Source organism: Pungitius pungitius, chromosome 11 (genome assembly GCF_949316345.1).
Source record: "Pungitius pungitius chromosome 11, fPunPun2.1, whole genome shotgun sequence".
NCBI classification, from domain to species: Eukaryota; Metazoa; Chordata; class Actinopteri; order Perciformes; family Gasterosteidae; genus Pungitius; species Pungitius pungitius.
In genome coordinates, this window is record NC_084910.1 from 7,042,977 (window position 1) to 7,066,904 (window position 23,928).

At 43.1% G+C, this 23,928-nt stretch overlaps 1 protein-coding gene across 8 annotated transcripts in view; it reads right to left on the reverse strand.

Annotated features, from left to right (window-relative positions):
* Nucleotides 1-21,014: 21,014 nt before the first annotated feature.
* The window catches only part of adgrb1a (adhesion G protein-coupled receptor B1a), a 104,514-nt gene continuing 101,600 nt past the window's right edge, over nt 21,015-23,928 (reverse strand). For 4 of the 8 annotated variants that reach the window (XM_037452946.2, XM_037452942.2, XM_037452945.2 and 1 more), the window contains one exon: nt 21,016-23,063. In XM_037452946.2, coding sequence (XP_037308843.2) covers nt 22,869-23,063 — 195 coding nt within the window. In that variant the 3' untranslated portion in view covers nt 21,016-22,868. Of the gene's footprint in view, nt 23,064-23,928 lie in introns of all 8 variants that reach the window. The other 4 variants (XM_037452948.2, XM_037452943.2, XM_037452941.2 and 1 more) reach the window with 2 other exon arrangements.

Consider the following 23,928-nt stretch of genomic DNA (forward strand, 5'->3'; position numbering starts at 1 on the left):
GTTCCTGACAGGGACATTAATCATTTACTGTGCGCAGACACAGATCAACCAGGAATTGTTTGTGCCCAGCCCCTGCTGGCAACATTTCTCAATCAGAGTGCTGGAGTGACAGGCTGTAAATCAGGGTTTGTTGGTCGGATCTATGGCAGTTTTGGAGCAGGCAAATTTCCTAAACACAAATGCTGGGGGGAAAGATACCCCAAAACCCACAACTCTTCTTTCAGCTGTCTGTCCCAGGTATTTTAGTGCTCTTCAAACTAGGGTAAGCAGATGATTTAACTTCAATAAGGAAACAAACACCTGTGACAAAAACAAAGAAAATAGTTGCTAAAAATAGTTGTTAAAATTACAGTCATAGGAAATTATTTTATATGAATCATATTCCTTTTTTAAATAAGGTTTATCGTTAGTGACCTCTTGAACTGATACATGGTGTTTCTGTGATAAACAGATGTTAAGGATGCTTTGTGAACCATGATCTGGGTATTTTCCCCAAGGAACAGACAGACTTGCTTCCAGTCTTTCCCGCATTTACCCTTTGAGTGTTTTTCCTGCATGTTTAGAATCTTCCGCCTTTGCGTCCTGGTACAGCCTTTTTTACCCTGGAACAAGGATTGCTTCACACCCCTCTGGTTCCTGACCGTCATTTTTCTATAAGCAGATCCCGACAGTCTTCGGATTGTGTGATCTGGCTGTAATGTTGAAACAATTTACTGGTTCATGCTTGCTCAATTCGGTCCTTAACACCACCCGTCACAGTACGATCTGGCCATAACATTACCGCCATTCTCTTAGCGCCTCGGGTTTGTGAGTGGGAAAGTACGCCTCTGACCCTAAGGGCAAAAGGGCTTTCCTGACGAACTATTCCATCCGGTTGGGATTACAGCTGCTCACCTTCACCTCTGAGGATGCCCAAGTGGCATTTACTATCAATGAACAGATGGAGAGAGCTTGTGGGGAGCAGCAGAATGGCATCCCTGTAAATCTGCTTGTTCTTTCCTCAGGTCCTTTTCCAACGAGCCGCAAAACATCTCGTGGGGGTGTTCTAAACGGGATTGGACTTCTCCAACAAGGTCACCAACTTGCCACGTATGATGCCATTGAGTTTCGGACCACGGCCCGATTAAACTTGTGAAACATGGATGCGCACTGTGACACGTATATGCTTGGCCTAGCGGATCACATTAAGGATTAACCAGTTTTCACCCAGCTACCCTCATCGATGCAGCCCCTACGTAGCCCCTGCGTAGACTGGACTACCGGGGTTTATGTAACATAACATTGTATCGTTGGCCTTTTGTGAAAAGAAAATATCTCTGACGACATTCAGTGGGCAAACCTACATCCTTTCTGTTCACCTCCCTTGTGACTGCAGCCAGAGACCGCATTTGGAAGATACACTCCAAGTCAGGTAAGTAGTAATTCAATTCATTTTATTTTGTATAGCCCAAAATCCCAAATTACAAATTTGCCTCAGAGGGATTTACAGTCTGTACACATGCAACATCCTCTGTCCCGAAACCCCTACATCGGCACAGGAAAAACTCCCCAAAAATGAAAAAACGCTTTCATGGGGAAAAAAAAGGTAAGAAACCTTAGGAAGAAGGTTCGAGGAGGGATCGCTCTCCCGGGATGGACAAACTGCAATGGATGTCATGTGTACAGAGTGAACAATGTAAAAGATGTACAATACATTCAATTCCTCTAACAGAAATGATACATGCAATTGTGTACAAGTGTTACGGCTCCTACACTGCAGGGACAACCACCATCAGATAAAACCATCATCCACAGAGGCTTCTCTGGGGTGGGAGAGCAGAAAGATGTTGGTTTATGATGACAGTAATATGAATCATATTTAGAATAATGATTATGGCAGCAGCAGGTGTCAGCAGGGCCATGCCAGGAGTCAGGACCAGGGTCCAGGAGGAGCTACGATCCATGGAGACCTGGTAGGCAAGAAAGCACAAAAAACCTCTGGAAAGAAGCTGAATTAGTGATGTACATTAATAAAATGTTTATTGTGGATGGAGAGAGTGAAAGTGAGAGAGGGGCTTGGTGTGTCCTAAGAAGTCCCCCGGCAGTCTAGCCCTATAGCAGCTTAACTAGGGGCTGGTCCAGGCTAACCTGAGCCAGCCCTAAATATAGGCGATATCAAAGAGGAAATATTTAAGCTTTAAGCCACAGGTCTCCCCCCCCTTTGAAGTGTCGCTGAGGTACCAGCCACCGCTGTTTTTGGCACAGCAACCATAGGTGGCAGTTCTGTCCGTGCAGACCCATCTGGACCGATGTCATCGCATGAGTTGCCAGAGCCGCCCTACTCCAAGCGGCTGAACGTGGCAGCCGGGGGACCAACCATCACCGGAACCCAGCGTCGACATTCAATTCAATTCAATTCATTTTATTTTGTATAGCCCAAAATCGCAAATTACAAATTTGCCTCAGAGGGCTTTACAGTCTGTACACATGCAACATCCTCTGTCCCGAAACCCTCACATCGGCACAGGAAAAACTCCCCAAAATATGAAAAAAACCCTTCAATGGGGAAAAAAGGGAAGAAACCTTAGGGAGAACGTCAGAGGAGGGATCCCTCTCCCGGGATGGACAGACTGCAATGGATGTCATGTGTACAGAATCAACAATGTAAAAGATGTACAATACATTCAATTTCTCTAACTGAAATGATACAAGTAATTGCAAGTAGCAGAAGAGGTGTACGGCAGGACCACTGCAGGGACAACCTCCATCAGATCGAACCACCATCCACAGAGGCTTCTGTGGGGAGGGAGAGCAGAAAGATGTTGGTTTTTGATGACAGTAATATGAATCATATTTAAAGTAATGATGATGGCAGTAGCAGGTGTCAGCAGAGCCATGAGCCAGGAGTCAGAACCGGGGTCCGCACGAAACTATGATCCACGGAGACCTGCTAGGCGAGAAAGCACAAAAAACTCCCGGAAAGAAGCTTAATTAGTGATGTACATTAATAAAGCATGGATGATTGTGGGAGGAGAGAGTGAGAGTGAGAGAGGGGCTCGGTGTGTCCTAAGAAGTCCCCCGGCAGTCTAAGCCTAGCCGGGGAAGAGTTTGGCTGTCCGCCAAGGGTCTCCCCCCGCAGTCGACCGACAAGAAGCTGGACCCCTGTTTCGTGGGTCCCTTTGAGGTCACGAGGGTGCTCAGTCCTGCGGCAGTGAGGCTGAGACTACCGGCTTCCATGCGGATCCGTCCCATGTTCCACGTATCGAGGATTAAGCCTGTCGCCCACAGTCCCCTGATGCCTCCTGCCCCAGACCCGCCACTACCCACGATCGTGGACGGGCACCCTCAGTGGAGGGTTCTCAGACTGATGGACGTTCGGCGTCGGGGGCAGGGATACCAGTTTCTGGTGGACTGGAAGGGCCAAGAGGACCAGAGCTGGGTCTCCCGGGGCTTCTGACCGCCTTTTATCGGGCCCATCCCGAGAAGCCTGGCAAGTCGCTCGGTGTTTTTTTTGTTGAACTGTGAGTGCCCATGGACTAAGGGAATTTTGAGTTTTCTTTGTTTTCCCATGCCAATCAAGGGGGCAGTTTTTGGTTTGTTCCTCGGAATCTTCCGCGCTTCAGTTATTATGAAATAAACTACGCCGTGTTTTCGGCTGAACATAAACTCTGTCTGGTGTCGTGCACTTGGGGTCGAAGACAAACCATAACAGACCCTCAAGTGTTCCCTGCATGTGCTTTAATGGGATACCGTGAATTTGATACTATTTTTGAACAGGTTGAAACTGTAGATGTAGATCCTAAAACAGAGAAGTCACCTTCTGTGCAGGCTGTGAAAGGGGGATGCGGAGTTAATCCCCATTTAGCTGATGTGTTGTCATCCATCATACCAGAGAGACTGATTGAGTGGCAAAAAGAGGATGTCAGTCTTAATAAATTCTTCGATTCTGTGGTCTCTGCTTACCTTGTGGACGCTGGTGTTCTAATGCGTAAATGGACTGCGCATAAAACAGGTGAGGACTAGGATACTGTTTGGCAGGTAGTTGTTCCTCTGCAAAGACCATTATTAAGAGTTTGACCAAAGGTGCAAAAGAATTATTTTCTCCCCAGAGTGATCCAGACGGATCAAGGCACTAATTTCATGTCCAAAGTGTTTTCTTCGGCATTAAAAACATTGTCCATCTCCTACCAGGTCTCAAGCGCCTACCACCCAGAGAGTGAGGGGGCTCTTGAGCGCTGGCACCAGACACTCAAAACCAAGCTGAGGAAGTATTTTATGGAAACAGGTGCTGATTGGGATGAGGGGGTGCCCTTTGTTTTGTTTGCTGGTAGGGAAACTGTACAGGAATCAGCCCTGCTGACCTCGTGTTCTGACACACACCTAGGGGTCCATTAAGTGTTAAAAGAGCGTGTTCTATCTGATGTGCCTAGTAGCACCCCTAAGAATGTGTTACACTTTGTCTCCTGGATCCAATTCCAACTAAGCTGCTTAAGGAAGTTTTTCCGTTAATTAGCACATCCCTACTGGATATTATGAATCTGTCTTTGTTGACAGGACATGTACCACAGTCCTTCAAGGTAGCTGTAATTAAACCTCTTCTGAAGAAACCTACCCTAGCTCCAGAGGTGTTGGCTAACTACAGACCCATCTCTAATCTTCCCTTCCTCGCTAAGATCCTGGAGAAATCTGTCGCGAATCAATTATGTGACTTTCTACAAAACAATGCTTTGTTCGAGGATTTCCAGTCAGGATTTCGAATGCATCACAGCACAGAAACGGCACTGGTGAAAATTACAAATGATCTTCTACTTGCATCGGACCAAGGACTTGTATCTTTTCTTGTATTGCTGGACCTCAGTGCTGCATTTGACACCATCGATCACCGTATCCTGCTGCAGAGACTGGAACACTTGATTGGCATCAAAGGAACTGCACTCAGCTGGTTTAAATCTTATTTATCGGATCGATCCCAGTTTGTGTTTGTGAACGGTGAATCATCGAGGACCACGAATGTTGGTCACGGAGTCCCACAAGGTTCTGTGCTTGGACCGATTCTATTTACCCTGTACATGCTTCCTTTGGGCGACGTTATCAGAAAACACCGCATAAACTTCCATTGTTATGCAGACGATACTCAACTGTATCTATCAATCAAGCCAGAAGACACCAACCAACTTGTTAGACTTCAGGACTGTCTTGGAGACATCAAAACTTGGATGACCTGCAACTTCCTGATGTTAAACTCGGAAAAAACGGAAGTTATCATGATAGGCCCAGAGCGCCTTCGAAGTCAGCTGTCACGTGATACAGTCTCTATGGATGGAATTGCTCTGGTATCCAACAGCACCGTCAGAAATCTTGGAGTTCTCTTCGACCAGGATATGTCCTTCAACTCTCATATAAAGAAGACTTCAAGGACTGCCTTTTTTCATCTACGGAATATATCGAAAATCAGGAACTTCCTGTCTCAAAGTGATGCAGAAAAACTAGTTCATGCATTTGTTACTTCTAGACTGGATTACTGTAATTCTTTGTTATCAGGCTGCTCTTGTAAATCGCTTAAACCTCTCCAACTGATTCAGAATGCTGCAGCACGTGTATTAACAAGAACTAAGAAATGGGATCATATAACTCCTGTATTAACTTCTCTGCACTGGCTTCCTGTTAAATCAAGAATAGAATTTAAGGTACTTCTCCTCACCTACAAGGCACTTGCTGGCGAGGCACCGTCTTATCTTAAAGAGCTTGTTACACCGTATTGCCCTACAAGGCATATACGCTCCATAGATGCTGGGCTACTTGTGGTTCCTAGAGTTTTAAAAAGTAGGATGGGGGCCAGAGCCTTCAGTTATCAAGCTCCTCTTTTGTGGAACCAGCTTCCACTTTCAGTCCGGGGGGCAGACTCGGTCAGTTCATTTAAGATAAAGCTTAAAACGTTCCTCTTTGATATTGCTTATAGTTAGGGCTGGCTCAGGTTAGCCTGGACCAGCCCTTAGTTAAGCTGCTTTAGGCTTAGACTGCCGGGGGACTTCTTAGGACACACCGAGCCCCTCTTTCACTCTCACACTCTCACTCTCTCCTCCCACAATCATCCATGTTTTATTAATGTACATCGCTAATTAAGCTTCTTTCCGGGAGTTTTTTGTGCTTTCTCGCCTAGCAGGTCTCCGTGGATCATAGTTTTGTGCGGACCCCGGTTCTGACTGCTGGCTCATGGCTCTGCTGACACCTGCTGCTGCCATCATCATTACTTTAAATATGATTCATATTACTGTCATCATAAACCAACATCTTTCTGCTCTCCCTCCCCACAGAAGCCTCTGTGGATGGTGGTTCGATCTGATGGAGGTTGTCCCTGCAGTGGTCCTGCCGTACACCTCTTCTGCTACTTGCAATTACTTGTATCATTTCAGTTAGAGAAATTGAATGTATTGTACATCTTTTACATTGTTGATTCTGTACACATGACATCCATTGCAGTCTGTCCATCCCGGGAGAGGGATCCCTCCTCTGATGTTCTCCCTAAGGTTTCTTCCCTTTTTTCCCCATTGAAGGGTTTTTTCATATTTTGGGGAGTTTTTCCTGTGCCGATGTGAGGGTTTCGGGACAGAGGATGTTGCATGTGTACAGACTGTAAAGCCCTCTGAGGCAAATTTGTAATTTGCGATTTTGGGCTATACAAAATAAAATGAATTGAATTAAATTGAATTTGTAAGTCAGATGCGGGAGAGGCTGCATGGTGCTTGTATGCTAGCTTAGCAGTCTCTCTCTTCCTCTGACACGTATGAAAAAACGGTATGATGAACAAGCAAAAGGCCGTGCATTTTTGCCGGGAGATCAAGTACTGGTTTTGTTACCAATCTCAGGGTCATCACTGTTTTTCTGGACCGTATGTTGTGGAGTGCAAAGTCAGTGATACTAATTACATTTTGGCTTTCATGATACCTGATAATTTTGTACAGTATACAGTTATGCCATCTGGAATGTGCAATGCACCCGCTACGTTTCAGCGTAACACGGAGTTGCCGAAGCTAACAGTCAGGTCCTGGATGGGAGAGTCTTTTCCGAGGAAGAGAAGTAGTTCGGTCTTGTCTGGGTTGATCTTCAGGTGGTGAGCAGACATCCACTGACAGATGTCAGTCAGAAAAGCAGAGATCCGTGCTGCCACCTGAGTGTCCGAGTGGGGGAAGGAGAGAATTAGTTGGTTGTCATCAGCAAGAGTATGCGGGCAGTACCTAGAGGATGAAGGAATCGATAGAACCGAATGGCCCTCACGATCACCTGAACTAAACCTGATGAAACTCCTCTGGGACATTTTTTGTTTCGGTCCAACGCCACTAGGTTGCTTTTTATACTTTACAGGAGCTCACGCTTAGACAGATCCAGCAGGACATTGTTAGGCATTTTCAGTTGCAAAAATGTCCTTTTGCCAAAATGGACTAGGCTGCCACATCATTTTTTTTTTACCATTTTCAAGGATTCATTGAGCCCTCTGTGGAAAGTTATTTCCATCAAAAGGTGTGGCATTCTTCTGTTCCTAAGACATTATACTGTGCTTATTAGTATGTCTATCCAACATAATTTTTTTCACATTGTGATCTGATGTGTTTTCAAAGTGTCCCTTTTAATTTTTTGAGCAGTCTGTAATTCAGACCAATTTACGTTTGTTACAAGTATGGCTGCGTTGAAAGATTATTATGGAAAGTAACGATGCATGCTAGAGCGTCTGAAAGTGAAATCGTTGTGTATTGCATGGCTTTGTGAAACAATTAGTATATTTTTCTGTCTCAGTTCATGCCTGTTATATAATCAGCATTTTGGAGCACACATTGCCTCATGTGGTCTGTTTCGCTTACCATAGGCAAATTACATTTATTTCCTAATATAGAATATATAAGAACAATCTTTTGTTAATTAGTTGCATAACTGGATTTTTTTCATTTTTTTTTAAGGATTAGAAAAAACTATTGGCCTCCAAAGATTCTAGTTACCAGTTTTTGATGCTAAATATGTTTGGTCGGTTTAAAGTAGAGATGTCTTGTCTGTATTTTATCCTGAAAGTTTCAAATGCTAATCAGCCTGAACTGACTGTTTTTCTCTGTAGCTGCCATAACTTGGATCATTGGCAGTAAACAGACTTACATAGCCTACTCATGCATCATCAGCCTACTCATGCATCACCAGTTCCTGTGAGTCCCTCCATGCAGTTTGACCAGAGCACCTCAACATGCAGACATGCCAATATAATAGTTAATCACACGATGGTTCCATGAGGTGACTGGCCCTCGTCCATGCTTTGTTTCCATGTGTATGACTAGAATCCCTTTAACATTACATACACTAACCGGACGCTAATGTGCTTTAATAACCACACATAAATTGATGATCAGCATGACACAGGGCAAAGCTCTAAAATGTTTGTGGGTTTCCCTTATTATTATTTTGCCCATTTGAATTCAGATTATGATAGAGGTTATTTAGCATATTGGCATAGAAAGAAGCTGTTATTTTTAGCTGTTTCTTATTGATTCTGTTTGATGAACACACACGTAGGTCCTGGATAGGATTATGCCTGGGGACAAATACAGCGAGAAACGGAGCGAAAGATGAGAGCATGTATGTCTGTTCATCCACAATCAGACTAATAGCATGACAGAAACATTTGATACACGCCTCTCCTACAGATTATATTTACAGTATTAATCTGATCATGTTGTGATAACACAGCCAGTGTCTCTACATTGCTTTTATAAGCATGTCCCCACCCTCCTCCCATAACGCAGATAAAACAATAACAAGATCTATGACAAACACCTCAGCATACTGCAAAACTGCAGTGTAATAAATATATATATATATATATATATATATATATATATACATACTACTCATGGTGTGTCTAGTGATTTAAATGGCTGGTAGAAAATAAAAGGGCGGCAATGGGAGCAGGTCTGTTCCTGGTTTGAGCAGTTCCCTTTCATTGGAACCATGTTGGTAAAATAAGCTCATGTCGATTCCAGAACGGGCCTGCATCTTGCCTGTCTGACAGGCTTTAAATCCCCCTGCTATAATAAGCCATTCACTTCGTCAGCCTGGTCATGGATAAGGGTTCTCGAACCAGTCTAGCACTGAAACTGTAGAGGGCTCCTATCTGGATAGTTTTTTTTCATTGTCTACTAGTTTTATACTTTAATGTCAAATATGGCATTTCATTTGACTGTCATATTAGAAAATAAAGACATCCGTAGCATCAATGGCATCTTGCAAAGACCTGGTTTTAGGTTTATTGCTTCCAGTCCATTACTGGAGAAGAATTTCATATGGGTACGAGATTGGGCACCCTATTGTGACAGGGATTAGGTCATTATCCATGAACAGCTACCCCCCAGGTCATGTCGGCTGGGTATATTTTTCCCTCATAAATTGGGCCTATAGAGGCCCCATTTGCTGATTATATCGTCCTGTGTCTTATCACCAACCCCCCAGGGTGTCGGATTGTCTTTGTTCCATGGTCAGTTTCATGGCCAACTCCACACGTGTTTGTGTGTTTATGTTACGTTTGTTCAAAGTTTTCTCTGGTATGACTTTCCGTCAGAAGTATAATCAGTTTACAGCTAGAGTCTCTTATAACTGCCCAACACAGGACTCATGAACTGGATGATGAAAAAAACAGATGTCGTCATGAATTAGTGAGGCACCCATGAAAAATTAACAGATGACCTAGGACATGAAGCTAGGGGCCTTATGCTCATTTAATTCATCCTTCAACATGCAATATGCTGCCTCCAGTCATTGTTTTTACTGCCTGTCCCCATCCAGCTGCAGCATGCCTACTTTTAGATCTGGCAAATTAGTAGTGACAGAAATTAGTCTGACGAATAAATAACATCATGGGCTCTTGGATAAATGGCTCCATCGGGAATGCTGCTAAATAGCTGAAAAGTGGTTTTGGATGTTTTATTTGGGAAAAAACATCTATGTAAAATACAAACCACTGGGAGCTCCGGAAATGTATCAACAGTTATCTAGAGGAGAGGTTTACAACTATTTGTATGTACTATTGTTTGTGATAAGATGAGATGCCCATCTTTGGGTTGGTAACAGAAGCTCATTTGAAAATTGTGCAAAATACTACTAAAGATCATAAAGAATACACTCACAATATTGTTGTTACTGTTAGATACAAGCCATTTGGGTCTTTAGCCCTGTGTCCTAATGTAGCGGAAAATTCTGCATCTCAGGTTTATATTGCAACGCAAACATCCACTAAGGAGGCCAAACATATTGTACTTTTATGTAGTTAAGTTTAAAGGTGATGTTTGGGCGTGTTGCAGGAGATTGGAGTTTTTCATCCTGTCGCAACTAACCCAAAACATACCATTACATATATTGTGAAATTAAGGATTTCAAAGAAATTTTGTCATTAAACATGATCCAATGTTCATGAGACTTCCAATTGATACTGTCTGGTAATCGGAAGGATTGCAGTTTGTGAAAGCAGTACATCCGCAGCAGAAGTAGCTTCAGTTCTTTATCAGGGTCAGTTTACGGTCAATGCAGTCACACGCTGCAAAGAAATAAAACTTGTACGATAAATTCATGTGTAGAGCAACTAAAAATAATACATTGTAATTTTCTAGCACCTTTCAAAGCCAAATTCAAACCAAGTGCTTTACATCAGCAAAATAACTCATGGAAGTGAAACATGATAAATAACCCCAGAGGAATATACTGAAATCAGTTATATGGTGAGATAATAAAACAATATAACTGAATATTAAACTTAGAGAACAAGGGATTCATTAAATAAGATTGCATTTAAAGTGACCGGACACATTCAATTCAAATAAATTCATTTTATTTTGTATAGCCCAAAATCACGATGAATTTGCCTCAGAGGGCTTTACAGTCTGTACACATGCAACATCCTCTGTCCCGAAACCCTCACATCGGCACAGGAAAAACTCCCCAAAATATGGAAAAACCCTTCAATGGGGAAAAAAGGGAAGAAACCTTAGGGAGAACGTCAGAGGAGGGATCCCTCTCCCGGGATGGACAGACTGCAATGGATGTCATGTGTACAGAATCAACAATGTAAAAAATGTACAATACATTCAGTTCTACTAACAGAGAGGATACAAGTAATTGCAAGTAGCAGAACAAGTGTACGGCAGGACCACTGCAGGGACAACCACCATCAGATCGAACCACCATCCACAGAGGCTTCTGTGGGGAGGGAGAGCAGAAAGATGTTGGTTTATGATGACAGTAATGTGAATCATATATAAAGTAATGATGATGGCAGCAGCAGGTGTCAGCAGAGCCATGCCAGGAGTCAGAACCAGGGTCCGCACGAAACTACGATCCACGGAGGCCTGCTAGGCGAGAAAGCACAAAGAACTCCCGGAAAGAAGCTGAATTAGGGATGTACATGAATAAAACATGGGTGATTGGGGAAGGAGAGAGTGAGAGTATGAGAGTGAGAGAGGAGCTCGGTGTGTCCTAAGAAGTCCCCCGGCAGTCTAAGCCTAGAGCAGCTTAACTAAGGGCTGGTCCAGGCAAACCTGAGCCAGCCCTAACTATAAGCAATATCAAAAAGGAACGTTTTAAGCTTTATCTTAAATGAGCTGACCAAGTCTGCCCCCGGGACTGAAAGTGGAAGCTGGTTCCACAAAAGAGGAGCTTGATAACTGAAGGCTCTAGCCCCGATCCTACTTTTTAAAACTCTAGGAACCACAAGTAGCCCAGCATCTACAGAGCACAGATGCCTTGTAGGGCAGTACGGTGTAACAAGCTAAGATGGTGCCTCACCAGCAAGTGCCTTGTTGGTGAGGAGAAGAACCTTAAATTCTATTCTTGATTTAACAGGAAGCAGGTGCAGAGAAGTTAATACAAGAGTTATATGATCCCATTTCTTAGTTGTTGTTAATACACGTGCTTCAGCATTCTGAATCAACTGGAGAGGTTTAAGTGATTTACAAGAGCAGCCTGATAACAAATAATTATAGTAATCCAGTCTCTATAATTCAATAAATCAACTTCCGTTTTTTCGGAGTTTAACATCAGGAAGTTGCAGGTAATCCAAGTTTTGATGTCTCCAAGACAATTTTGAAGTCTAACAAGCTGGTTGGTGTCTTCTGGCTTGATCGATAAATACAGTTGAGTATCGTCTGCATAACAATGGAAATTTATGCTGTGTTTTCTGACAACGTCGCCCAAAGGAAGCATATACAGGGTAAATAGAATCGGTCCAAGCACAGAACCTTGTCGGACTCCATGACCAACATTCGTGGTCCTCGAGGATCCACCGTTCACAAACACAAACTTGGATCGATCCGATAAATAAGATTTAAACCAGCTGAGTGCAGTTCCTTTGATGCCAATCAAGTGTTCCAGTCTCTGCAGCAGGATACGGTGATCGATGGTGTCAAATGCAGCACTGAGGTCCAGCAGGACAAGCAAAGAGACAAGTCCTTGGTCCGATGCAAGTAGAAGATAATTTGTAATTTTCACCAGTGCCGTTTCTGTGCTGTGATGTACTCGAAATCCTGACTGGAAATCCTCGAACAAAGCCTTGTTTTGTTCGAGGATTTGTTGTTCTAATTAACGGAAAAACTTCCTTAAGCAGCTTAGTTGGAATCAAATCCAGGAGACAAGTGGAAGAGTTGGATTTCAAAATTGTAGAAGTCATTTGATCAAGGTTGATGGAAGACAAACCATTCAAGTAGGTATCAGGGCCCACGGCTGCATCCAAGGATCCTACATCCGAGGACGGGTCGGCTCCGTTTGGGGGCAGGAGACCATCAATTTTATCTTTGATAGTCAGAATCTTATTATTGAAGAAGTTCATAAAGTCGTTACTACTGAGGTCCACAGGAATACACGGCTCGACAGCGCTGTGACTCTCTGTCAGTCTGGCTACAGTGCTGAAGAGAAACCTGGAGTTGTTTTTCTCGATTAATGATGAGTAATAAGATGCTCTTGCGTTACGGAGAGCCTTCTTATATGTTTTAACGCTGTCTTGCCAAGTTAGCCTAGATCCTTCTGATTTGGTGGAACGCCATAACCGCTCAAGTTTCCGCACAGTTTTCTTTAAGTTCCGGGTTTGAGAGTTATACCAAGGAGCGAACTTCCTTCTTGTTGCCATTCTTCTTTTGAGGGGAGCAATACCGTCAAGTGCCATTCTCAAAGAGCCTGTGGCAGTATCGACAAGATGGTCGATTTGTGACGGACTGAAGTTTTCACAGGAGTCTTCTGATATCTTGAGACAGGGTACTGAACTACTGAGCAGAGGGAATGGCTTCTTTAAATGAGGCTACAGCGGTATCCGGTAAACATCGAGTGTAGAAACCCTTGGGAGGAAGAGGAGATTCTGGTAGTAGAAATTCAAAGGTTATCAGACAATGGTCCAACAGGAGAGGGTTCTGTCGAAAGATTGTTAAATGTTCTATCACAATACCATACACAAGAACCAAGTCGAGCGTGTGGTTAAAACAATGAGTTGGTTTGTTTACACTCTGACAGAAACCAATTGATTCCAGCAAAGAAAGAAATGAAGTACCAAGGCTGTCGTTATCGACATCCACATGAATGTTAAAATCACCCACTATAATGACCTTGTCCGTTTTAAGGACCAAACTCGTTAAGAACTGTGAAAATTCACACAAAAATTCAGAATAAGGACCTGGGGCCCTGTACACTATTACAAAGAGAGACAGTTGACGGACCCCATTGACTTCCATAGTATTTTTTTTTTCTTACTATGGAAGTCAATGGGGTCCATCAACTGTCTGATTACCGACATTCTTCAAAATATATATTTTTGTTTAACAGAATAAAGAAATTCATACAGGTTTGAAACAACTTGCAACACAACATTTTAAAGTATTCACTTGCCGTAATGTTGCATATTGATCATATTGGAAATTCAGATGAAACATTAGAAAATATCTAGTTAGTTGAATATACAGCTTTCAAAATGCAAAGCGGGTTTTTAACCCCCAATTACGTTAGCTACCTCTTCTAACGTGTAACTCGTTGTGGGGCGAGTAATAATTAAAATAATCAAATGGCATCATTTAATTTTTTTTCTAGATAAGAAGGGCCGTCGACGGCCGTTATGAGTTTTAAATGGTTACATTAGAATATCCCATGTTGCAATTGAATAAGTGAACTCAACTCTGCTAGCTACAAAAATAGCTTATGCTGTGTTATTTGACTTTAGCTGAGTGGCCATTGCCGTAACCCCCCCCATCCCCCCGTCAGCCCGCGAAAGTGTCCCTGATTTGGGGTTGGGAGAGTTGGCAACCCTACTGCGAGTCGCAAGCACCACTATCGCTATGGCTAGTCACCTCTCCTCCCCCATGTGCTATGTTCACCTGCTTTTTCTGCAACATGTCGTCAGGTACTGTAGTAGTTTTGGAAACTGAAGCTACAGCACAGTTTTTGAACATGTTGAAGTATGAACCTCTATATTTTTTTTTTGGCCCCCAATTTCTCCGCACCCCCCTTGCTCCTACGTTTTTGTTTCTCCATCCTAATCCACACATTTCTTTCTGGCTCTGAGCCACTGACTGCATCTTACGGACACACGGAGAGGGAGGGGTGGAGCCTGCTAAGAGATGATTGGGCCAACCCAGTGTCAGTATGAAAAATGAACTAATGGGCCGCTGTCCCTGCTTTATGGGCCGGTCGAAAGCAAAACATTTTTTTAAAAATACATTAAAAAAATGTATAGGCCTATCGACCGGCCCCCAAGTGCGTCGGGCCCCCAAGTGCGTCGGCCCAGCCCTGGTATGAATAGTATTGTATTGTATAGTATTTTGATAATATGAAGTAAAACCGCCCTTAATGAACGTATATTGGGGCGACCGTGGTGCATGGAGTAGAGAGGGTGTTGCGGGAACCGGAGGGCGGTTTGGACCCCAGCTGTTCCAAGTCGCGAGTCAAAATGTCCCTGAGCAAGACACCCGACACCTAAACTACCCACCTTCATGGCAGCCTACTGCCCCCTCTGTGTGGGATGGGTTAAATGCAGAGAATAATTTCCCCACATGGATCAATAAAGGGTTCTTCTTCTCTAAATGTGTCTTTATTATGCAAACACATTTTTTTTTTGGAAAACAAAAGTAAAGAGCTCCTACATTTAAAATGATTTTGACTAAATACAAAGTTTAGGGCTGCAATAACGAATCGATGAAATCGATTAAAATCGATTATTAAAAGCGTTGGCAACGAATTTCATTATCGATTCGTTGTGTCGCGCGACTATTATGTTTGAGTATTAAAAAAAAGTTGAGCGTGCCGCGCAGAGCTGAGAAAAAAAAAGTTGAGCGCTCGCGCAGCAGAACAGAGAAGAAAAACAGCTCCGCCCAGCAGAGCATTGTTAAGAAAAATAAATAAAGAGCAGAGCTGAGGTAGAGGAAAGACCATAAGAGCGACCCGTAATACTGTTCTGAAACATGCGGAGGAAGAGAAACCAATGCGACCTAAATCCTCCCAGGTATGGGGATATTTCACGGGGGGGTGCTGGCGCTTTTCCCTGCAGCGCCAGTCTCATCTTTTTCCGTTCTAATCGCCGCGCTTGACTTCAAGGTGTAACCGTTATTATTGTTCGGTCTGAAACGGCGCGCCCAGTGACGGATGGTGCAGCAATATTCGGGAGTCTGATTGTAAGATATGCAAAAGCGACATGGCCTGGCACGGGAGCACCACGGCGATGATTCAGCACCTTAAACGGAAACATGTTGGAAAAATCTAATCTAGATATTTTTTGTGCCTAATCTATTTAATTTGGCAGCTGTAAAGTATACATCATGCGATGTGTGTTTTTTGTGTTAGTCCATTTTATTTGCTTACTTAGGGATGTTCATGGAGCAATCTGTTTGTGCACTTTCTAAATGTTTTGCACTGTCAGTTCTATTTTTCAATAAAGGGTTGGAAATCGAACAAATAATCGACAGATGAATCGATTATTAAAATAATCGTTAGTTGCAGCTCTAACAAAGTTGAAACCCAAACTCTCTCTGGAGATTGGGAACAACGGGACAGGTAGGTAGAAGCTGAGATATGAATTACTGACATACTGCTCTTCCTCCTCCATGAGCTGTGAAACCCAGCAGCTGACGGAAGAGATCAGCAAGTGTCTGGAATTTTCATCAGAGTGCCAGTTCATTAATCGCCATTGTCAGGCCTGTGTTGGACAAGGCACAAGTGGAACCTAATGCCTGTTGATGACCTAATTAACTACATGAGGTTAATGCGTCTGGATGGATACTAACAATGTTACAGGCCACTTTTTCTTCACACAACATTACCACAATACTGAAGGGCGGCGAGGCCGAAAATGAGCCTTTGAACTGAGGAAAATCAAGTTAAGTTGTTGCAGTTCATACAGTTATTACACCATGAATCAGGAGTTCATTAGTTACACAAGAAAATGTGAAGATGTGTTTGAAATAGCTGTCCTGACAGGCGTCAATGTTCCAAACAAAGAAATCTTCAAAGGTCAAACTTACTTACCAACAGTCAGACTTTAATAGATGGTGATGAAAATGTGTGTCAAATACAAAGTTACAATTACATCTTCAGTCTCCAACAGCTACTTTCGTTTTCCTATTTTTAAGTTCAATTCTTTTAATGTCCTTATCCAAAACCATATCCAAAAAGTGAAATAAAAAAATGAACACAGCAAAAAAATAATATATATTTGTGGTGGCGGGCGTGACTTTGGGCTCGGCTGCAGAGTGGAGAGAGGGGGAGCGGCTCAAGGAACGGTGCCAGGTGGAGGCAATTGTCCTAATCAGGTGTAGGCTTATTGTGCTTGTGTTTAAAAACCCAGTAAAAGAGATGCCAGCGAGCAAGCCAGATGCCTGGATTAGATCGAGAAACGCGGAAAAAAAAATAAATTAAAAAAAATAACATATCCAACATTACCAACCAACATTGCCATAATCCTCATCACTCCGGAACCCTTCCACAGATCCCAGACATTTTACAACATTGGAAAGAACATGCCACTCAAATGGCTTCTCCTACCATCGCTATAGTGATAATACCCAACTAATCCGAAGATAAAGGTTGCAGCACGAATCTCTACTTGTTCAACTGACATCTCTCAGAGGATGCCCGCACACCACTTGAAAATTAATCTTGACAAGAATTAATTGTTTTATTTCCAGTGAAAGGCTTTACAAAGGAACAACCTGACTGTTAACTGACTTACCTCAGTCAACTTTCCCTTGCTGCCAACATTACAGAAACAACACGTTCCTGTAGAAACATGCTTCTCAGCATCTGGAGAATATGTCCCCTTCACACTCAAAAGGCAACCCTGGTTCTGGTACGGGCTGTATCCAACACATGCCTCAACGACCTACCAAAAAATTCACCCACAGTACTCTGCTCCTCTGCCCCCTTCACTGGTTACCAGTGGCTGCCTGCATCTGTTTCAAAACATTCGTACTTGGATACCGTGCAGACATCAGACCAAGTTCAGTCTACATCCGGAAGATGGTCAAACCTTACGTGAAAGCCTTCATATTAGTCTGCATTATCGCCAGTGGCTCTTTGGCTGCACCCCTAGCAAAGTGAAGGCATTCTTTAAAAGAACCCAAATAATCTAGGATGTTATGGGCAGAGGAAGAATCCCCAACAAAGTACTCGCGCAACAGGACTGTGGACTGTGACCTGGGAGGGTTGGGTCCTTGATGATGTTGCCAGCCTTCTTGTGTAGACTACTATTACACACCGAATCCAGAGTTGGGAGCTTGGTCCCTGTGATCTTCTTTGCTGTTTTTACTATCCGGACCGGGTCTCTCCGGTTGGCTGTTGTGCAGCTGGTGTATCACACGCAGTGATGCCAGGAACGCGTTACTTAGTAGCGCTCCACCATTTAGGAGCAGGATAGCAAAGCGTTGTGATCTAGTCAAGTGTTTTTCTCTCTGTGAGGGAGGAACAAGCAGCTTGACAGATGCATCTTAACACATTTAACAGTTTAATAGAATATATTGTAATGAGCTGAGTTAACGTGTCCCTGTTATTAGTTCATCAGTTATGCAGATGTTGCATGTGTTCGCGTTATGCATTAATGTTACCAGCTGTGGTTATACAAGACCATTGTGGTGGGGGGATTGTCTCGCGAGAGAACCCGAGTTTTGGGGGGCCGTGTGTGCGGTGTTCGAACGGCGTGGTCACGGCCAACAGTGACCGAAGTTGAGCTGTATTTCCTTAAATAAATGCACCGGAGTTGCAAGCCAGTCATCGCCTCCTTATTTACGCTGCAGCACTGGGGTGAGCCTTACAATATTATATCGACTCTCCCACTTTCATGGTAAGTGGGATAATTAAGCTCTTGCACTCTTTGACCCTGATGCATTCAGGTACAGGTTTATTCTCCTCCTCACGTGGAGGAGCTCATTGAGCTTCATGATGGCATTTCAACAGGTTCTGAGCATATGAGACACTGGTTTAGTGCTGAGACACTGGTTTAGTGCAGCGGTGGCAAGTATGAACAGAAACCAGTCCGTCCATTATGAAGTAAATTCTCTACTTTTGCTGTCCATTTGTTCCTACCGTCTTTTTATCTGTAATTTGCCGCTACCTCTCTCGTCTGTCAGTTTATTAAATGCCCGACCAGAGTGGAGAACACTGCTGGATCACTGCTACACTACAGTAAGCAGGGCTTATCACGCCATCCCCCGTGCTGCGCTGGGACACTCCGACCACGTCATGGTCCACCTGATTCCTGCATACAGGCAGAAACTAAAGCTCTGGGAATCCAAGAAGTGGACCAGCGAGGCGCTAGAGGATCTTCGGGCGTGTTTGGACTGGACAGACTGGGATGTTTTCAGGACTGCTTCTGACATCCTGAATGACTTCACAGGGGCTGTAACTTCCTACATCGGCTTCTGTGAGGACAGCTGTGCACCATCATGCGCCAAGGTGAGGTATAACAACCACAAACCCTGGTTCACAGCGGAACTCAGAAAACTACGCTTGGTCCGATTCTTACGAAATCTTCAGAAAATTGTTCATTGGCTCAATTTCATCAAAAGTTATTGAAAGAATGTTTATCTCATTTTTCAATAAAGTTATAGACCAATAAAGTTTGTAAAGGGTGTGGCCTAGAAAGGAAAGACCTATAACTTCAAAAGTATAAGGCCTGTCCTCACCAAATGTTTAGGACATGTTCACATTGAGTCCTAGAACATGCCCAAATATTTTCAGATTATTTGAACATTAGAGGGCGCTATAGTGATTCTCTGTATTTTTGCTTGTTTTTTGCAATTTCCATAGTTTTTTGCATTTATAAACTAAGTCCTCAGAGTTTACATCCGATCGATTTCAAAATCAGGCAAGTTGATCCTGACACTCGTGGGATCAAGAGTTTTCATAAAACTACCTGGGCGTGAGCTTGCGTCCATTTTGGACAGTTTTTGATGGTTTTCTTCAAAATGTAAAATGTTATAACTCCAAGGAACATTGATATTTCTGGCTAGAAATTTTTATTCAGGATGCTTGTGTAGGGCTATAAGTATTCCCATGCAGTGATTTTCGTAAAAGTATAGCGCCACCTATTGGCTTAGGTCAATGCAAAATTTCCACATTTTGATGTCTATCTCCTAGCCCTTTAATCGACTTTCGATCTAATCGATCTCTAAATATAAGCTGTTTGTTTTTGACAAACTTTGTTGGTTTTTGACAAACTTTGTTGCCGTGACGACACCATCTTCGCATAAAAGTTCAAGCACATTTTTTGAGCCTTGGCAAACTCAAACTCTTGAAAAGCTCTGAGTGTCCTAGGTGATGACCTTTACAGACCTGATGTGGAGTTTTGGTGCAAAAGTTGTAAATTGCCTCAATAGCGCCCCCCTGGAAGTTTTCGACGAAGCAGCGCCGGCACCCTGTTTGACCTACAAGTACGGTGATTTTTAAATAAATGTATTACAGGGAGACTTTAAAAAGTCTCTGGGGACTATGCTCTAAAACGAACAGAAAGTCAGTTATATTTTTTTAGTGTGAATATTCCCTCTATTTTTGCCCTTCACATGTATTGCATCAAAAACTATAATGACGAAAAATGTTATTAAATTGACTACGACAACTCATATAGTCTTAATATCATATCAACCTAAAGAACGAAACAATAACATTTAAGAACGAATAGCCAAATAACTGGAAATAAAAAGTCCCCACAGATCGCATTCTCCACCCTGACGGAATGGAGGTGATTTAACGTCTTTGAGTGACGTTTTGATCATGCACTTGTAACAGAGCCCATGGCCAAGTGGTTAGCTAAAAGTCTTCCATTTAGTAGACCTGGGTTTGATTCGTGTTTAGCGGCATAGTATTTATTTGTTTTTCTTCTCTTTCTTAACTGCGTGTCCGGCTTATATAACGAACTACGGGATCCAGTTTACTCTCCTTGGTGAGGTTAATGACTTAACTTTCACACTTTAGAGGTTCACTAACTAACTAACCCATAGCTTTAGCCTTACTAACCCATAGCATATAATTCATCAAATATTTTATTATTCCTGCACTACGTTGTCTGTCCACTATTGTACTATCTGCTTTCATGCACCAACCGGCAAGTCAAATTCCATGTATGTCTGACATATTATGGCAATAAACGATTCCGGTTCCTGATTCAAGATGTGCTGTGGTCGGCTGCACAAATCCGCAAAGAGGGGAGGGGGGGGGAGAACTGGTTCATTAGCATTTAAAGTAACAGGCATTCAAAACAAGATACTGTGGAGGGCTGTTTTAGACAGGGTAAAAAGGGTCATCCATGTGGTATTTTAACAAGTATGTCACAGACATATCATTAAGATCCCAAGGAACCATATCAACTGGTGGTGAATTGGGCATACGATGGGTCCTTTAAATCTTGTGACAATGAAAAGGTCATAGCATTAACGGTTAGAGCTCACAGGCACAGAACAATTCAATATTTAGAGTTGGAAGAGACAATGTGTTACACTTGGAAACATTTGGTGTACAATGCTCACAGGCTCCAAAATAAATGTTACTTTGGGTTCCAAGGGTTTCCTGGAGAGCTGGTTTACAATATTCATTAAATATTTCATGTTCAGGTTTTTCATGGATGAGGATTATATTTGTTTTTTGTTGCTGTTTTCTTTCTTTTTACTGAATTTTCTTTGTTCTTGTTTTGATGTCCAAGTGTGTGTAGAGCTGGCATTTATGTTCTACTGTCTTTGAGCGTAACATAGTGGTCAGCCGATATAAACTGAAAATAAAATTATTTAAAGAGACTGGTATCCTATTGGGGCTAATGAAAGCTTTTGTTGGCCTACTTCTTGTACGTGCTGCTTTATTAGTTAAATAACTGAGGGAGTTGCTGCTTTTAAATAATGCCGCCTGTATGATGTTAAATCGCAGGTTTTGTCATTAGGTGAGCGTAAACAAAAGGACTTGTCTTATTATATTATATAGATATGCTTTTATTAGAAATAAGACACATTCATTTTGTGCTCTGAAAACTGTACATTAACAAAGAGGAGACCCCAGTAAATTAAAAAGTGGAGAAGGGGGGGAGTGGGAGGGGAATCTGCGTGTGGCGGGTGGGGAGCAGATCAGTGACACATAGTTCAGGGTTTCAACAAATACAGATTTGAGGAGGTGACTGGCGGTTATATCAAAACACACACTGTTACATTGTGATACAGAACACTTGTTTAGTCCTTTACCCTGAAAGTACAAGGAGGGAATGGGAGGATCGTATCAGAATAATCATGTTCATATTTATAATAATGATAACAACTATCGTCAAGCACAGTAAGAAAGATATTTATAGGCTAAAATCCATTCTGTAGATCTCTGAAATATTTACAATGCTGTACATCAGGACTCCAAATGAGCCTTGTGCTTTCTGTGTGTAACCACCATCCCTCCAATGAACTCTCTGCTCTCAATCATACATTAACTATACCATATTTCTTTATGTATTTATTCATTTTCATTTCATCTTTTTCTTGACTATATACTTTGCATTTACTGTCCCTGCTTATACATGGTTCTCCACGGTTCCCACTCAAACAGCATGTATCCTTGTGGATATATGGACGCCGTGCACATGGTGTCCCCCTGTTGGAGGTGTTGAGGTTAAGGGCCCCGTGCAGCACAAAGCCCGCCGGCCGGTCTCTGGCGTCTGTGCAGGTGTCAGTCAATCACAAGGAAATTGCCATTTTGGCTCAGGGAAAAAAAAAAAGTCTTACCCCCCACACACCCCTCTTGTCACTGCGGGGCCCCGCCGGGGACTCGGGGATCAGGCAATGGAGCCAGAAGAATTGGGGTGAGTTGAAGGGGTGGTGGCTACTGCAATGAGCGCCATATGAGTGTATGCTTGGCAGTCAGCCCTGTCCCTTCCTTTTCCCTTTTAAGATGGATGTTGGAGAGAAAAAATAAGTCCACAGGCATCTCAAGCCGTACAAAACAGCGTCCATCATGAGAAAGGGAGAGCGGAAAAGTGACAACACGATACTCTCAACAGTGGGGAAAAAAGAGACATAATCATGGTTATTACACTGTTTTTCATTTAATACAGGGGTAAACGTTGCATTATTACCTATGCCCGGCTGCTAAATACATGGCTATATGATGCACATATAGTAGCTGAATCTGCTACCATGGTGATCTGAGCCACTGGGTGTCTGAGAGCACACAAGAAGATGACCAGTATTTAGTAGACAGACACACCGTCTAAACATCAAATGAAACACCATAGAAAGACAATATCCGTCTCTCTAGACTTGGTTGAATTGAGGTGTCTCCCCCCTCATGTTGTCGCAGTGGGATATCCAGAGCAGGGCAGTGTGTGGTGTGTCAGCTTGTTCGTCTGAGTTGGGGGTGTGTTGTTGGGATCTTGGTCACACCTCCGTCTGAAGGTCCATGATCTCCTGGCCCACCAGAGGAATGGTGGCACTAGTCTTCTCCCACTCCACTGTCTGCAGCTCCAGAGGGGACGCCGCCACTGTCTCTAGGTCCTTCCTCACCCAGGAAGGGGGGGAATGGGTCTTCCTGATGCCCTCCCACGCTCTCTTACTGGGGGTCTGCTGCTTGTCCTGGTGGGAAGAACAAAAGTTTGTTTTCTCAGGGAGGATACGATATGTGATGTAGTGCAGAAGTTTTGGTGGACCTGCTTTACCTCACTCTCAAGTGTTTTTAGATGTCTGCCATAGGAATTACCAAAAACGTTATACAGAAATAAGGAACAATGATTGTGGCTGAGACACAACCCCCGGTGACATCTTGAAGACGTTGTTCTCTTCTTCCTCCAATGGTATCAATTTGAGACATGGACATTTTTTCTTTCTTTCTGGTGGTAGAAGGGAATGCTGCGTGCTTCTATGATTGATCACTGACACTGTCGCTCTCCAAGTTGGAGCAGACAACACCTACCTCCAAAGCTGTGAAACAAAGCTGCAGCAGGAGTTCATCGAAATGATCTGCCATAGAATGACTGCAGTTACAAAGCCAACATGGAACCCCCTCTTGTACCTACTATTAAGGGACAATTTCACAGCCAATCCGTTCCCATCCAAGTTCTCCATTGTTAATAGGGGGGACATTTATCAAGCCAACATGCAAGCTTGGAGTCCTGTTTGATTTTGTAAAAACAATATTAATAAAGGGGGCGCTTTTTGGACCTTAAACTTCAACGCGAGTAAGATGAGCAACTGTCATAGAAGAATATATGTTCTTTAACACTCACTTTTGCTTGCTTGGTAGTATCTCTGTAGAAGTGGTCAATATTCATAATCGTAAACTCCAGTTGCCTAAAGGATCTGCTTTAACTCTACAGCGCGTTTCTCGTTGAAATATTCGGTCTTTGGCGACAAAACGGTGTGACGCAGCAGCGCGATAGCCTATCAGCGCCTAGTCACTGATGTCCTACAGACACCGGTATCCCGAGCTGTATGATACATG